Source organism: Chlorocebus sabaeus, chromosome 12 (assembly GCF_047675955.1).
Source record: "Chlorocebus sabaeus isolate Y175 chromosome 12, mChlSab1.0.hap1, whole genome shotgun sequence".
Classification (NCBI taxonomy): domain Eukaryota; kingdom Metazoa; phylum Chordata; class Mammalia; order Primates; family Cercopithecidae; genus Chlorocebus; species Chlorocebus sabaeus.
In genome coordinates this window covers 44,529,432-44,545,556 of record NC_132915.1, presented here as the reverse complement: position 1 = coordinate 44,545,556, position 16,125 = coordinate 44,529,432, and the positions used below count along the sequence as shown (strand labels likewise).

Sequence of the window (16,125 nt, the reverse complement as noted above, 5' to 3'; positions counted from 1 at the left end):
GGGCACCTCTTAGATGAGGGTCTTGTGACCTGCTTCAGGGGAGAAGTGTGAGGGGATATGATGATTATATATTGGTTTTGTAGACTTTTATTGATTGTAATACAAATAATAAAATCCCTTCTTTACCTTTTAATCAGTAGATCTCATGAATCAGATATGTTAATAGTAGAAGGTCATCAGATTATGAGCAAAGTGCAGAGAAACTTTGCCAGGTCACCATGTATGTGTGCGTATGTGGTTCTTAGCAGGGGAGGTGGTGCAGGTTGACACTTCTGGAGAACTGTAGTAATGCCTCAATATATATAAATGCTTATACTTTTAATTCCAGGAGCTTCCTCTATCTTTGCAACTACTTTGTATAGTAGTAACTGCAGACTTAACGATCCCCATCTTACAGATAAGGAAGCTGAGACTTACAGAGGCAAAGTGAGTTCAAGGTTACAGAACTGGGAAGTGGTGGAGAAAAGACTTTTGCTTTGCTGTTATTTAAAATACTAGTTTTATGTTTCAAAATTTTTATAAATCAGTTTTTCATTATAAAAGTAATGTGAGCAGAGTTCAGATAATTTGGAAGGAGGAGAAAAAAGTCACCAGTTATTTCCCTGTCCAACATAAGTGAGTAAAAATTATGATTTCTAGAGGAAAAAGACAAAACCTCCAGATAAGTAATAGAAAATGGCCTTGGGAGCCTGCAGCCTGGTTGTCTAGGATCACAGTTTCAGTGGAACCAATATGTTGTGGGAAATCTTTGACTTCTCTTGAGGCAAAAGGGAGTCAGGAAATGAATAAAAGGATCCAATTCCAGAGCCCAGATGCTCATTTACTATGAAGTTTTTTGTAACCAAGCTTACAAAGTAATTCCTAAAGTAAGAATTGGAATGTAAGTGATAATGATTATAGTTTCAAATTTTTATTATGTATTCATTATATATATATATTTATTTTAAAATAGACTAAAAAACTCATCCTGCCTTAAATTAACATATCTTTTAAATTAGAAACATGAGGAGTCATCACCTCACTGAAGATGTATATTACGAAAGGCGCTCGGGCGTGTCTCCAGCAGGGCAGGAGTATGAATATGTGGACTGAGCACCATAGTTTTTGGAGAATTAGACTTGGTTACTAACTTGCACCGGGCTTGAAAGTTCACAAAACACACTCATAATAACCATTGCCTTTGCTTCTCCTGCAGACGTTGTGAAATGAGAGCACTTCAAAGATGAGACTAGGGACTCAGGGAAGTTAAGGGGCACTGTGAGGGTCACAAGGCTGGAGAATGGCTTGGCTGACTTCTAATTTCCAGTCCAGGAATCTTTTCATTAATTACATCATGCTATACTTGAGGGGATGCTATGCTGATGAGCCTCTTGCAGAATATCGGAGTGCTTTTTTTTCTGGAGACAGTCTCAATCTATGACCAGACTGGAGTGCAGTGGCACGATCTCAGCTCACTGCAGCCTCTGCAGTGGTTGGGAATACAGGTGTGGGCCACCATGCCCAGCTAATTTTTGTATTTTGAGTAGAGTCAGGGTTTCACCGTGTTGGCCAGGCTGGTCTGGAGCTCCTGACCTCGTGATCCACCCACCTTAGCCTCCCAAAGTGCTGGGATTACAGGCGTGAGCTGGACTGTTTTTAAATAGTCTTGCTCATCTAAAGTCTGGTTGGACAGGTGTGGTGAGCCGATTTCTAGTGCACGTGGTAGGTGTGGGTAGCTACTTTAGGTTCTTAATCTAAGGAGGCAGAATGATGAGCATCTGTTTTAGGAAGAGGAGAGTAGCGTGAGAGTGGTATCCCAGTGTGTCTGATGTGTGCTAGAGTTTGAGAACCATGGAGTCAAAGCAGTCATAGAAAGGCATTCTTGGAGAGTATTTCAGAATTCAGATCTGAAGTGATAAGAGTCTCAGTTAATGTGATGGCAGTGGAAATGAACAGGAACATGTGTGTCCAAGAGATACTTGACAGAAGTTTTGACCATGGTGAAAGTTGCTGTCCTGGTCATTCCTTACAGAATACGTGGTAGCCCTAGTGTTCTGCAGAGGAGTGTTAATTCTAGGTGAGCATCATCATAAACCACTCAGAAGAGCTGAGTATACCATGTTCAGAGGTGCTGAGCTCCCACTTTGTGTATTTAAGTGGGGGTGTGTATAGTGTATCCTCCCAGGTGACAGTGTGGCCAGCTGAGATGCAGAGGTGGATGTTTGGCAAGAGGACTAATATCTGTTCACAGTCTGTTTCCTGGTGATGAAGGGTGAGCTGTAACCTTAGAGAGAATTGGCAGGAGGTAAAATGGGAACAGCTAATATTTGAAGGGAAGGGATGCTGAGAAAAGAGTGAGGATTTCTGAGCCGATGTATTTCCTTTTGTTCAAAGAATAAAATTCATCCTCTCTGCCACTATGGTTTCTGGCTTTTGCCTGTTTTCTGTCCTTGTTTTCTTTCATTCTCTGCCTTGCTCATCACGTTCCCAGTTTAGAATGCCCCCTCTGCCCTCAACCTAGATATTCCCATGGCTAGCTCCATCATACGGCGATTGGATGTCACCTTTTTGGAGAGCTTTTCCTGACCGTCCTCATTAATCTTGGGCCTTCTCCCCACCCCTGCCTCCCCCAAAACCTAGGTTCTGTTCCAAACCACTTATCCCAATCAGGGATGACCCTGGTCAGTTCTTGGTCTGCTTGTGCAAATCTGCCCTCCCTTTTCCAGTAGAACGAAAGCTCTTTGAGAGCCTGGGATCCTGTGTGTCTTGTTCATTGCTGTATTGCCAGCACCTAGAAGAGTACCTGGCACATATTTAGCATAAATATTAGTTGAAAGGACTCTAGGTAAAGATTTGATGAGGGGGAGCAGAGGTAGGCAATGGGGAAAGAAATGGGTCTATAGACCCCAGGCAACACCTGATGACTAACCTGTGCTGGACGGTAGAGATGAGACAGGATAAATTCAAGAGACGTTCAGGAGGTAACACTGACAAAATTTGGTTATGGACTGGTACAGGAGGTATCAGGCAACTTTCTTGTGAAAAATCTTGCTGTGAGAGGTTTGTGAACTCCTAGCATTCTTATTTGAGCTCTTCGTTCACTGGAAACTTAAGGGCAAAGCAATTCTTAGCCCTCCGTTAAGAGCTTGTCTTGGTTCTACTCCATCCTAGAGGAGGTGTCTTAAACTCTAGGCATGAAGAAGTCTCTGTTTCTACTCAGAACAGTTGTATCCACCCATTCACCACTCAGCAATATTTTTTGAGCATGTAATATGTTCTAGGTATTGTCGAAGGCACTGGTGCACAGGAATGACTAAAACAACCTCCTTGCATTTGTGTTCTAGAGAGGGAAGACAGACAAGCATGTCTACAAATGCTACATGCACAAAATACTTTTGGATGGTAATAATGGTGGAAGGAAAAACAGTGAGACAGGATGGGAGTGGGTCAGCCAGGCTGCTCTGCATTAGTTGAGATCTGAATAACAAGAAGGAGCCATGAGAAGACCTGCGAGGGGAAGGTGTTCTGGCATTGCCCTCAGAACCTACTCCTGCTAGAGGAGTCACTGAAGGGGCACTTTGCTTTCATGTCTTAAAGAATGAAATTAAAGAGGTTGGTGGGATGGAAACTCAACTTCAAATACTTATCAAGTTTATTATATTTATTTTTATTTCATTTATTTATTTAGTTAGTTTTTGAGACAGCATCTTGCTCTGTTGCCCAGCTGGAATGCAGTGGCATGGTCTTGGCTCACTGCAACCTCTACCTTCCAGGTTCAAGCAGTTCTCCTGCCTCAGCCTCCTGAGTAGCTGGGATTATAGGAGTGCAACACCACGCCCAGCCCAGCTAATTTTTGTATTTTTAGTTGAGATGGGGTTTCACCATGTTGGCCAGGCTGGTCTCAAACTCCTGACCTCAAATGATCCACCTGCTTTGGCCTCCCAAAGTGCTGGAATTAGAGGTCTGAGTCACCGCACCTGGCCCATTTTATTTATTTATTTATTTGAGATGGAGTTTCACTCCCGTTGCCCAGGCTGGAGTGCAATGGTGCAATCTCGGCTCACTGCTCCTCTGACTCCTGGGTTCACGTGATTCTCCTGCCTCAGCCTCCTGAGTAGCTGGGATTACAGGCATGTGCCACCACACTCTGCTAGTTTTGTATTTTTAATAGAGATGGGGTTTCACCATGCTGGTCAGGCTGGTCTCAAACTCCTGACCTCGGGTGATTCACCTGCCTCAGCCCCCCAAAGTGCTGTAATCAGTCACCATGCCCGGCCCCATTTTATTTTTTTGAGACAAGGTCTCTATCGCTCAGACTAGAGTACAGTGGCATGATCATGGCTCACTACACCACAAACTCCTGCGCTCAAGCGACCCTCCCACCGCAATACCTGTAGCTGGGATTACAGGCACACACCACATGCCTGGCTTTTGAAAAAAACTTTTTTATAGAGACGAGTGCTCACTCTGTGGCCCAGGTCTTGAACTCCGAGCCTCAAGTATTCCTCCTGCCTCCATCCCCTAAAGTGCTGGGCATGAGCCAAACATGCCTGCTGGTTTATTTCTTAACAGCATTTTTGTTTACCAAATCATCCTACTGCTCATTTGCTTACTGAAATATTGCCCTTTTACAAGTCGTTACACGAAACATTTTAGAGATGGCTTTAAAGAACAAAATTTCTGTCAATCATAGGTGATTAATATAATTTTGAAAAAAGGATAAAATCATGACTCATATAGATACAAAAATGAACATGTTAAGGATTTTATTTAATCACTGATTAATTATTAATTATAGATGAGGACATTTGGCAGATGTTATAACAGATTCAAAGGAGAAATCAAAACAGAACAAATTTCTGTGAAGTATTGTTGAAATTAATGTGCAAATCCAGGAAAACTAACTTATTCCACAGCTGGGGAGGGAAGTTAGTTGAGCCTCTACTGGCCAGGCAAAATTAACATGCCTATAGACAACAGTTATTTTGCACTGCTATTAGTTATCTGCAATTTACAGAGTTGTAAGCTCCCTGGGAATCAGAATCTAATTACCTGTAGAGATCTCCTCTAGAGTCTTGGCAGTGCATGGTTTTCCAGTGAAGCACGTTTTTCCCCCATATATAACCAGACTAAAATAAAATAGTCTCCCCCTCCTCCATGTACAAAAGTGTGGAATTCCTACACTTACGGTCTTTGAAGCAGTGGGGAAGGGAACTATCATCTATTTAGCGCCTGCTGTGACAGCGTTTGTCAGTTTACCTCATCTTCACAGCAGCCCCACAAAGTAGGTGTTGGTCTTCCCGTTTTACAGATAAGAAAATTGAGACTCAGGGATCTTATAGACAGTAAGCAGCAAAGTTAGAATTCCAGCCTGTCCTGTCTCCAGAATCCACATACACACACTCCCTGGGGACAACTTGTTGATGGTAAAACTACAGAAATTCTCTGTGTTTTTTTCTTGATCTTTAGTTCGTCATCAACCAAGGTGGATCTCAAGAGTGGCCTCGAAGAATGTGCTGTGGCATTGAACTTATTTCTAAGCAACAAATTTACAGATGCCTTAGAATTGCTTCGCCCCTGGTAATTTACTTTGTGTCTTTTAGATAAAATATCTTTCAGATGTTTCTGATGATTCTTTGATGTCATGCTTGTAAATTAATTTATCTGTTCCCATCTGAATATTGATAAGCTAATTTAGTTCAGACCTCCTTACTTTGGTCACTTTGAAAATTCAGTTTAGAAATCTGAGTTTTCAAATATTATCAGTAGAAAATTTCTGATTGTTTTGCATATTTTAATCTCTCTTGTTCAGATATTGTCATCTTATAAGTAGTTTTATAAGGCTTCAATTTTGCTTTCTTCAGTGAAATATTTTTATGTTTGTTCCTTTTAAATATTGAAAAAAATTTCCTTTGAAATGGGGAGGGGAAGAACCAGAATATGCTGATCTCAATGCTAAAAAGAAATTTAAGATAATAAGAATATTATTGGGGTTCTCTATTTGTTCGACAAACAAGTTAAGCAATTTAATTTCAATTAATAGTACCTGTTAAGTTTTCAGATGTGGCAATAAAACCTGTGCTTGCCTGTTTACTCGGTTTTTATCTTGACAATAGTCTTACATTGTGCCCTCAAACACTTGTTTAGATGAAGCTTAGACCTCATATAATAATTTCCTAGAAGTTTACTTCGCACAAAAGTGGGCGATCTCATTCCTTACTTTGAGTGGTTACTAAGGTGACTGGATTCTGGTCATCTGAATCTTAGAGATTAATTGACCTGCTAAGGAGCTGCTATGGAAATTCTGTTAAGATTTAGAATAGCTGTAGTCAAGGTGGGTCAGCTGTCATTCCACAGGTTAAGAACAAATGATGAAATCGATGGTGAAGCCCTGTAGTCTAAGGAAATCTTTCAATGTTGTCTTCAATATTTGCCTCACAATCTCTACCTTGCCTGTCCCGTGCTTTTTTCCCTCTGTCCTTCTCAGTCCCTCAGACTTCTCTGTCTTCTGTCTCTACCTCCTTTTGTCTGCTTGTTTTTCCCTCTCTCTTGGTCTCTCCTGTGTCTTTTCTCAGCCTGTTTGCCTGTCTTCTTTGGGTTTTTGAATGTTTTTATTGATGAGCCATAGTTGTACCTATTTTTGGAGTACATGTGATAATTCCTTACCTGTACACAATGTTCAGTGATCATCAGGGTAATTGGGTTATCCATCACCTCAAACATTTATCTTTTCTTAGTGTCAGGAACATTTATAATTATTCTCTTCTAGCTGTTTTGAAATAACAATAAATTATTGTTAATTATAATTTATTATGAAATACTAGGAGTTATTTCTTCCATTTAACTGTATTTTTGTACCCATTATCTCCTTTGATTTTTATTCAAACAAGTCTTTCTCTGCCACTGACACACAGCTGATCATGACATGGGATGAAAATAAACGATTTAGTGTTGTATTCAGTCAGGTTCATCTCTGAGTTTTATACATGTTTCACTGTTTAAATGGCTTAGGCCTGTAATCCCAACACTTTGGGAGGCTGAGGCAGGCGGATCACCTGAGGTGAGGAGTTCGAGACCAGCCTGACTAACAGGGAGAAACCCTGACTCTACTAAAAATACAAAAAATTAGCCGGGCATGGTGGCGCATGCCTGTAATCCCAGCTACTCGAGAGGCTGAGGCAGGAGAACCACTTGAACCCAGGAGGCAGAGGTTGCGGTGAGCCGAGATCGTGCCATTGCACTTCAGCCTGGGCAACAAGAACAAAAGTCTGTCTCAAAAATAAATAAATAAATAACTAATACTTTTCCCTCGTTTGAAATAATTTTTTTTTCTTCTTGAAAGAGCTTTCAGTTAAAAATGTGAGGTTTGAAACCACAATTAATGATTAACTTTGGGCTGCTCTGATTCCTTGTGGTTCTTTTGAACAGATAGTGAGTGCCCTCAATGTTCAGGACAAGCTGCAAATTACCAAAGGATGTTTAGACTATTTCCGTGGGGGCAAAAAATAATGTGGCTTGTATTTGTTTTGCATGGCAGCAGGCTGTTATGCATTAATATTTAAATTAAAAACAAAACCATGCATTAGCATTTTAAACCTTATAAATAATTAATACAGCTTAAGAAGTTTTGAGAAAATAAATGATGTTCTCACAGCCCGAGAATCCGTTAGGAGTCATTAACATCCTTAAGAATCCTGAAGCAGTTCTCACTGTAACTTGATGATTTGAAATATCAAGAATTTTAATCAGGAATTTCAGATAATGGGATTAGACTAGATATAAGGTCTGACATCTACTTTGGTCATGGCTCTTGTGACCAGCCTAACTTGTTCCAAAATCTTGTTTGCTCTTGGCCTTTGGCTGGAGAGGAGAGGAATTACTTTAAATGAGCCTTTATTTTTGAAAAAACATATCAGAATCTCTCTGTCAAAAAATACATTTCCAGCGGCCTTTATTTTAGCACTTATTTCAGAGCCAAAGGTGGTAGTATGCTGCCCTCTTTTCAGCTGAAAACAGTTGGTTTGCTTGGAATCTGCCTGCAGGCTGCCCTCTTGTGTTGAAATAGGGAAATGCATGTTGTCCTCTTCAACTTGGAACATTTTGTTCTGCCTGTGTGGGTTTACATTGGAAAGTCTTTGGTCCTTGAGTTTTTAAGAGGTTACTTTTCACCACCCATATAATTTTGGTGATTATGGTGAAGGAATAAAGGTTACTGTGCAAGTCAGAACATGCATTTCCTAGGATTTCTTATGATCAGTATTTCCATTGAATTAAAATGTCTGAATTCCCTGTTTTCTCCCCAGGGCTAAGGAGAGTATGTACCATGCTCTGGGCTACAGTACCATTGTGGTGTTGCAGGCTGTCCTGACCTTCGAGCAACAGGACATCCAAAATGGCATTTCTGCCATGAAGGACGCTTTACAAACCTGCCAAAAGTATGACGAGTCATTCAATACTTGAGATGTGACTGCAAACTTTTATGCCTTTGTGACAAAAATAATGTCATTTGCCTGACCAAGAGCTCTGTGTTTGAAATTGGCCACAGTTACAGAAAAGAAATTCAGCCTTGAAGCTGAAGGATTCCCATTTGGCATCATATATTCCACTTTTCTTTTTGACAACCTGGGGTCTGAGCTACAGAGATCTGGGGGGGGGATTTCTGTGGGATTAGCAGCAAGCATCTCTCAAGGTAGATGACATTAGGTACTGCACGCCAAACCAAGCCACGCAAGGAATGTTTTTGTTTTAAGTGGGAGATGCAAATTCATGAGGGAATGTTTTATTTGTTTAAGAAGGACCTCTTTTTGAACACTTGTTTGGTGAAAATGAAATGGAGTTTTAGTTTTATTTTAAGCTTTACCCTGTGTGTATAGGAAGACCCTATCAAAATTTTTTTTCAAGGCAAAAGTAATTTTGATATCTTTTAAAAAATGATAAATGTTTCACAGTATGGGAGATGCTTGGTTTGTAGACATTTAGGAATATTCAAGAATCCAGGAATGGCTGGCTGCGGCACCCTGAGCAAATGGATGGGAGGAAATGACTGCTGTTGCTGTCAATTGCTTGATGTGCTGCTGGGACTAGGGCAGAAGGTTCATGATCAGAAGGTTAACATGGGTGAAATTGCATCCTGATATAATGGTGTTGTAAGCTCCTCGAATGAAGAGAGCTTCCAAATATTGCACTTTAACTTCATTTTTCACCTGTGGAGAATTTTACACAAATCCTGATTTTAGTTATCAGGATAAGGGAAGGTACTTTGGAGGTTAGTTTTCACTGGCGTGTGTGGGTTTCCCCACGTGGTGTTCAGTAACACAGACTGAGTTCCCGCAAGTGGCTAGCCAGTGCTGAGTGTAGAGTGTTGGAAAAGGATGATCTGTGTCCTACAGACTTCAGGGTTTAGAGTTTCAGCTTTTTGACTCTTTGGTGTGATAGTGACTGAAATGAATGTCAAATGAAAATGCGCTTAGCCTGATTTTTTTTTTCTATTTTCTATCTCCCTTTTTATTTACTCGACGTAGATACAGGAAAAAATACACAGTTGTAGAATCTTTCTCAAGTCTTCTTTCTAGAGGATCCCTGGAGCAACTGAGTGAAGGTAAAAGTCATTTAAAAGATCACTTTTTTCCTTGATTTTAAAAGTTAAAAAATGATCATCTCATAAAATTCCATACTGAAGTGTATAAAGTCAATGGAATGTCTTTTTCTCTTCCCTATCATACTGACCTTCCAAAAGTAACCATTGTTAATAGTTCATTGTAAAACCTTTTCTGCGTACATACTCAAATACATAAATAAGGTACACATAGGGTTTTTGTTGTCGCTCATGGATTGTTCATTTTTTTTTTTTTTGCAAGCATAGAATCACATAATAGGTGTAAATTTGACATTGACACTTTCCCAGGTCATTACATGTGAGTGTTTAACAGCTGTGTGATATTCCACAGGATTGATGTATTGTGCACCAAAATTGGATTTTCTCTATTGTTTTTATTTTTTCACTGTTACAAATAATGGTGTCCTAGAATCCTTATACATACCGATTCATGCATCTTGAAAAGTTATTTCATAAGATAGATTTCTAAAAGTGGAATAACCGGGACTGGCAGTTTGAAAAGTTACAATATTTATAGGTATTCCCAGTTTTTTTCTCCAAAGGTATAGGTCAGTTTATGTTTTTACCATTCATCTGTGAGAATTTCAGTTTTCCACAAGCTATTAAAAATTTTTTTCAAGGTGAAAGTAATTTTGATATCTTTTAAAAAATGATATTTCACAGTATGGAAGATGCGTGGTTTGTGTGCATTTAGGAATATTCAGGAATCCAGGAAAGGCTGGCTGCGGCACCCTGATCAGATGGATGGGAGGAAATGACTGCTGTTGCTGTAAATTGCTTGATGTGCCCCCTGGGACTAGGGCAGAAGGTTCATGATCAGTTCTTTCTTTACAGTGTTACACTCTAGTCCAGAATAGTTTACAAGAAAGAAGCATCTAGATATTCCTGTAGAAGGAAAAAAAAATGTCCTTCAAATGTGATCATTGTAGAATAAAGCTTTTGCCATCCCAGGAGAATCTGTGCCTGTATTATCATTGTCAAATGTGTTCTCTGAAGAGGTGACACAAAATACTAGAATATACCATACTAGAAAACACAAAATACAAAGCTACTAGAAGTAACTTTGGTTGATTAGAGCAAGAGCAGTTCTGGATACTGCTGTCAGAGTAGTTTCGAATGGTCAAGTGTATGTCAGACATATTTTTGAGGGTGTTTTATTAGGAAGTTTTGTTTATTTTGTTAGATGAGTATTAACTTGTTTTGGACTTCGGAGAACTTGGGAACATTTGCACGATGTGAAGCTAGAGTATTGATTATAGGAGAGGAATTATGAGACATTTCACATCTTTGGTACTTATTTCAAAGGGGCATGATGTTGACCCCAAAACCATGGTCAAACAGAATGGCATTTCATTGGTCACACTAGGCAGCTGAAACCTACATCTTTTTCTCCAGAAACTGACCTCCAACTATTTGTAAGAATTTATTTATCCCCTTGACTTCGGATAGAATGTGTCTACATATCTTCGGTCTTTGGGCTACTTATGTAAATTAGTTCCATAGAGCTAAAGTTCACTAAAGTGGGTTAATAAGAAATCAAATAGGCCCAAAAGAAATTGAACTCTTTTGTTGTATTCTCCTTTCTATTACCCTCTCTATGGCTTCCCTCTAGTGGCCAGCTACTCAGGAGGCTGAGTGAGGCAGGAGAGTTGCTTGAACCCAGGAGGCGGAGGTTGCAGTGAGCCGAGATCGCGCCACTGTACTCCAGCCTGGACAACAGAGTAATACTCTGTCTCAAAAATAATAATAATAATTTGAAAAATAAGATGCTCCTTTTTTTTTTTTTTGAGACAGAATCTCGCTCTGTCACCCAGGCTGGAGGGCAGTGGCACAATCTCAGCTCACTGCAAGCAAGCTCATCCTCCCGGGTTCACGCCATTCTCCTGCCTCAGCCTCCCGAGTAGCTAGGATTACAGGTGCCTGCCACCACGCCCGGCTAATTTTTTGTATTTTTAGTAGAGACAGGGTTTCACCATGTTAGCCAGGATGGTCTCAATCTCCTGATCTCATGATCCGCCTGCCTCGGGCCTCCCAAAGTCCTGGGATTACAGGCATGAGCCACCGCACCCAGCCGATGATCCTCCATTTTTAAAAAGCGTTCTGTATGTGCTATATACTGTCCTTGTTGCTTTTCTTAACATTAACCTATCTAACCTCCTCGTTATAGACTTGGAACTGATCAGAGTTATAAACAAATGACCAGGATTCCCCACCTAGCAGAGTAGGGGTAACTGATCATTTGCCTTTCCCTAAGCCACAACTCTTTCCACCGTAACCCACACTTTCTCCTTTAGGCAAGTAGAGAAGGGCACGAAATGTGTCATATATGGATAAAGGAAATATTGAATTATTTCTGTGTTAGTCATCTTGAAAATAGATGATACTGTGTTGTTATGTTTTTGTAATGTCTTTGAACAATGGCACTTTAGGAAATCTGCAATAAAGTAGAAAATTACTTTTTACTAATTATAAAAAATAGTCTGGGCATGGTGGCTTGTGCCTATAATCCCAGCTACTCAGGAGGCTAAGGTGGGAGGATCCCTTGAGCCCAGGAGGCGGAGTGTGTTAGTCCATTTTCATACTGTTATAAAGAACTGCCCAGGACCGGGTAATTTATAAAGGAAAGAGGTTTAATTGACTCATAGTTCTGCATGGCTGGGGAGACCTCAGGAAACTTAAAATCATGGCAGAAGGTGAAGAGGAAGCAAGGCACCCTCTTCACAAGGCAGCAGGAAGGAGAAGGGCATGTAGGAGGAACTGTCAAACACTTACAAAACCACCTGATCTTGTGAGAACTCGCTCGCTGTCATGAGAACAGCATGGAAGAAACCAGCCCCATGATCCAAACATCTCCCCCCAGGTCCCACCCTTGATACGTAGGGATCATGGGGATTACAATTCAAGATGAGATTTGGGTGGGGACGCAAAGCCTAACCATATCACAGAGGTTGCAGTAAGCGCAGATCATGCCACTGTACTCTCCTCTGGGTGACAGAGCAAGTCCCTGTTTCTACATAAATAAAAATAAAGTAAAGTAATATAAACTAAAATAAAATAAACTAATACACTTGTGAGTATAGCCTATTATGAAATACAGGTTTATTTAGACTTTCATATCTAAAGGCAATGCTTAGCTAACATTATTTCACTGCATCATGAAGATATTTACTCCTGTGGACTATGGAATTTACAATTAAGAGATATTCTGGTAGTTACCCACTCATAAGTACCTAATGGCTAATTTTGAGAACTAAAGAACTATGCAGTGTAAATCAAACACAGTGAAAGAGTAAGACTTTTATAAATTAAGCTGTATTTTATTCTTAGTGAGTTTGGCTGTCAACTGCAACCCAAACAGACTTTGTGTTCAAGGGAGCATGTCAAAACATTGTAGCTTTAGTGTGTGATTTGTTTTTCCTCTTGGTAATTTTCATTTACATCCTTGAGTGTCTGGTTGTCTACAGGAGTGAGTATATTTCATTAAACTTTTCATGGGTTTAATGTGGAACATACTAGTTTTTTTCTCTTGTGGCTGGCGGATTGCCCCAAGTGGGTTTCAAATGGCCTTTACAGATATTTATATGCAGTGAGTGCCTAGGATGTGAAAGGGGTTTAATATGACAGATACTTATTTGCAGAATGCAAAGTTCAAACTCTCATGCCTTTTCTGTTTGCCTTGTCACATCCCTATGCTGCTGTTAAATGTGTTCATCTTTCACTTAACCCTGATCTACCCACCTGTCTGCTCAGATCTCTGAAAGGACTGACTCACTGTTGCCTCCTGAATCAAGTGTAGACTCTAACATTCAAGGCCATTTATAATTGAGCCTTGACTTAACCCTTCCAGCCTCATTGCTGTCTCCTCCCTTGACTGGCTTTTCCTGAAGGTGCTCTGGGCTTTCCTTGCTCCTGTTACTGGCCCACTCCCCTCTGCCCCCACCCACCGCCACCATCACCACCACAGACTTCATCCCCTCTGCATGTAACCCAAGCCAGCAATCTGTATTCCTGAGCAAACTTTCATAGCTAATAGTTCCTGATTCTCACTCTGTCACAGAATTACCTAGGAAGAGGATATTCAGGTGACTGTGTAAAAGTAAGTTACCAGTTGGTATCCCACTGAACACAGCTAGAAAATCACCAGGCACACTTTGAGGAGAGGTGTTCTGAAGGACTGCGACCCTGGCTGTGGGCGTGCAGGCTGTAACTCCTCAAGTTTGGTCTGTCGTGATTTGGCCCCATCTCTCTGTGCGCTGTTGAAGGCCTTAGCTGCAGAGGGGCTTCTTCGTAAATTAAACGTTTGGAATATGAGCATGGCAGGAACTTGAACCAATTTGTGAGAACCAGTGGGTTGTATGTGTGTATAGGGTGGGGGTGGGGTCTATAAGTGCAAGAAAGTACTTGTTGTCATCTAAGTCTATTAGCAGTAATCCCAATAATACAGAAATACTCTATTTTCAGTCACATTCCACATAAAAATGCTTTCTGAGCTTTTATCAAAAAGCAGTGACATGGATCACGGGCAGTAATCTCAGTGCACGTAGCTAGCATTGATCCAGTGCTAAGTCTGTATCATGAGCTCTGTGTACAGTACCTCATTTGATCCTTCAGCTGTGAACCAGAGGTGGTGTTAGTGGCCTTTATAAATGAGGAAACCAGCAGAGAGGGGACAAGGTCCTATAGCCAGTACATGGCAGAGCGTTTTTAGCAGCCCAGGCTCTTAAATACCCCAGGCTCATTTACTTAAATATCATGCCAATTTGCATCCCATGGATAGAGCAAGAATCTGCTGACTTGTATATGGAGAAAAGTGAAGATTTGTCTCTCCATTCTCTGCAAGTATAATGGGTTGTTGGGAAGCTAGGGTATGTGTTTTGGGGTACTCCACAGGCCCCTGGGATGCACAGAGCCCCACCTAACCCCTTTTTGAGAGTACCTTATTCTTGTGCTAGACATCTACATGATCAAATTAGCCTAAAACTGGGATAGTGCTGTCTCTTTTTATATCAGATCTTCACATATGAGGAGTCTTAACATGGCCATGCAGGACGTTTCTTTTTCACTGAGCTCTAGAGAATTGCTGCTTTCTTTTCAGGTAATGTGTCTGGTTAGTGTCATGGTTACCATACCTTTATATTTTAGAAGCTAGCATTCATACATTTAATTTATTTTTTTTCAACTTTTAAAACTATGTTAAAGTTGTTTTGTTGTTTTTTTTTTTTTTTGAGATGGAATTTTGCTCTTGTTGCCCGGGCTGGAGTGCAATGGCGCAATCTCAGCTCACCACAACCTCTACCTTGCAGGTTCAAGTGATTGTTCTGCCTCAGCCTCCCAAATAGCTGGGATTACAGGCATGCACCACCACACCTGGCTAATTTTTGTATTTTTGGTGGAGACGGGGTTTCTCCCTGTTGGTCAGGCTGGTCTCTGTCTCCTGACCTCAGGTGATCCACCCACCTTGGCCTCCCAAAGTGCTGGGATTACAGGCATGAACCACCGCGCACAGCCAAAGTTTTATGCTACTAATTAAGTTAAAAAATAAGTGGTTTCCTTTTTTTTAAAGTGCTTTTAAATGTTAATTTCCCCTTGTGAGCTGAGTTTGGGTCTCTGATATGAAGTGACTGACTCTTTGCAGTTATGTTTGAATGGGGATGACCTCCCTGAACACTTCACACATTCCAGGAAAATCTTCCTGACAAAGTGAGAACTGGGGTTATCATTCCGCTTTTGTGGAAGCACAAGGGCCATCTAAGTATTGGGGTCTCTCTTGGGTTAATTTATCTGCCAGTCTTTCCTGAGCATCACAGAGCAATCACTTTGGATGTGGGATTTTACTTAATATAATTTTATTTGTTTTTCATAGAGGAAATGCATGCTGAAATCTGTTATGCTGAGTGTCTCCTACAGAAAGCTGCACTCACGTTTGTGCAGGTAATGAATATTTGGCTTAGAATTCATATTGGCTGGGAAGACAGCCAGGGCTGCATAGAAAAATGTGGTGCATTCTATATCAAAGCTTCAGTTCTTTTGACTTAGAGTTGTAATGGCAAATATTTGTTATTCTGATAAACTTTGGCTGAAAAAAGATGCTAGAGAGCTTTGTTCCTCCTCTACTGCACTTAAGAATCTATTTCAAATTGCACTCCACTGGGAATCATTGCCCTTTAAAGACTGTGTCTTTAAAGAAACTTTAGTCCAGGCGCGGTGGCTCATGGCTGTAATCCCAGCACTTTGGGAGGCTGAGGTGGGCGGATCACCTGAGGTCTGGGGTTCGAGACGAGCCTGGCCAACATGGTGAAACCCTGTCTCTACTAAAAATACAAAAAAAAAAAAAAAAAAAAAAAAAATTAGCCTGGCGTGGTGGCGCATGCCTGTAATCCCAGCTACCCAGGAGGCTGAGGCAGGAAAATCACTTGAACCTGGGAGGTGGAGATTGCGGTGAGCTAAAGTCGCATCACTGCATTCCAGCTTGGGTGACAGAGCAAGACTCCGTCTCAAAAACAAAAAAGAAACTTTAAAGAAACTGCTTT

At 40.8% G+C, this 16,125-nt stretch overlaps 1 protein-coding gene across 5 annotated transcripts in view; it reads left to right on the top strand.

Moving 5' to 3' along the window:
* TTC39B (tetratricopeptide repeat domain 39B) overlaps positions 1-16,125 on the top strand; it is a 145,020-nt gene that overhangs the window by 87,622 nt on the left and 41,273 nt on the right. For all 5 annotated transcript variants that reach the window (XR_012094794.1, XM_007969198.3, XM_037998375.2 and 2 more), the window contains 4 exons: positions 5,449-5,559; positions 8,283-8,414; positions 9,501-9,577; positions 15,459-15,526. Coding sequence is in view for 4 of the 5 variants with exons in the window: in XM_007969198.3 (XP_007967389.1) it covers positions 5,449-5,559; positions 8,283-8,414; positions 9,501-9,577; positions 15,459-15,526 (388 nt within the window). In the remaining variant the exon portion in view is untranslated. The remainder of the gene's footprint in view (positions 1-5,448; positions 5,560-8,282; positions 8,415-9,500; positions 9,578-15,458; positions 15,527-16,125) is intronic.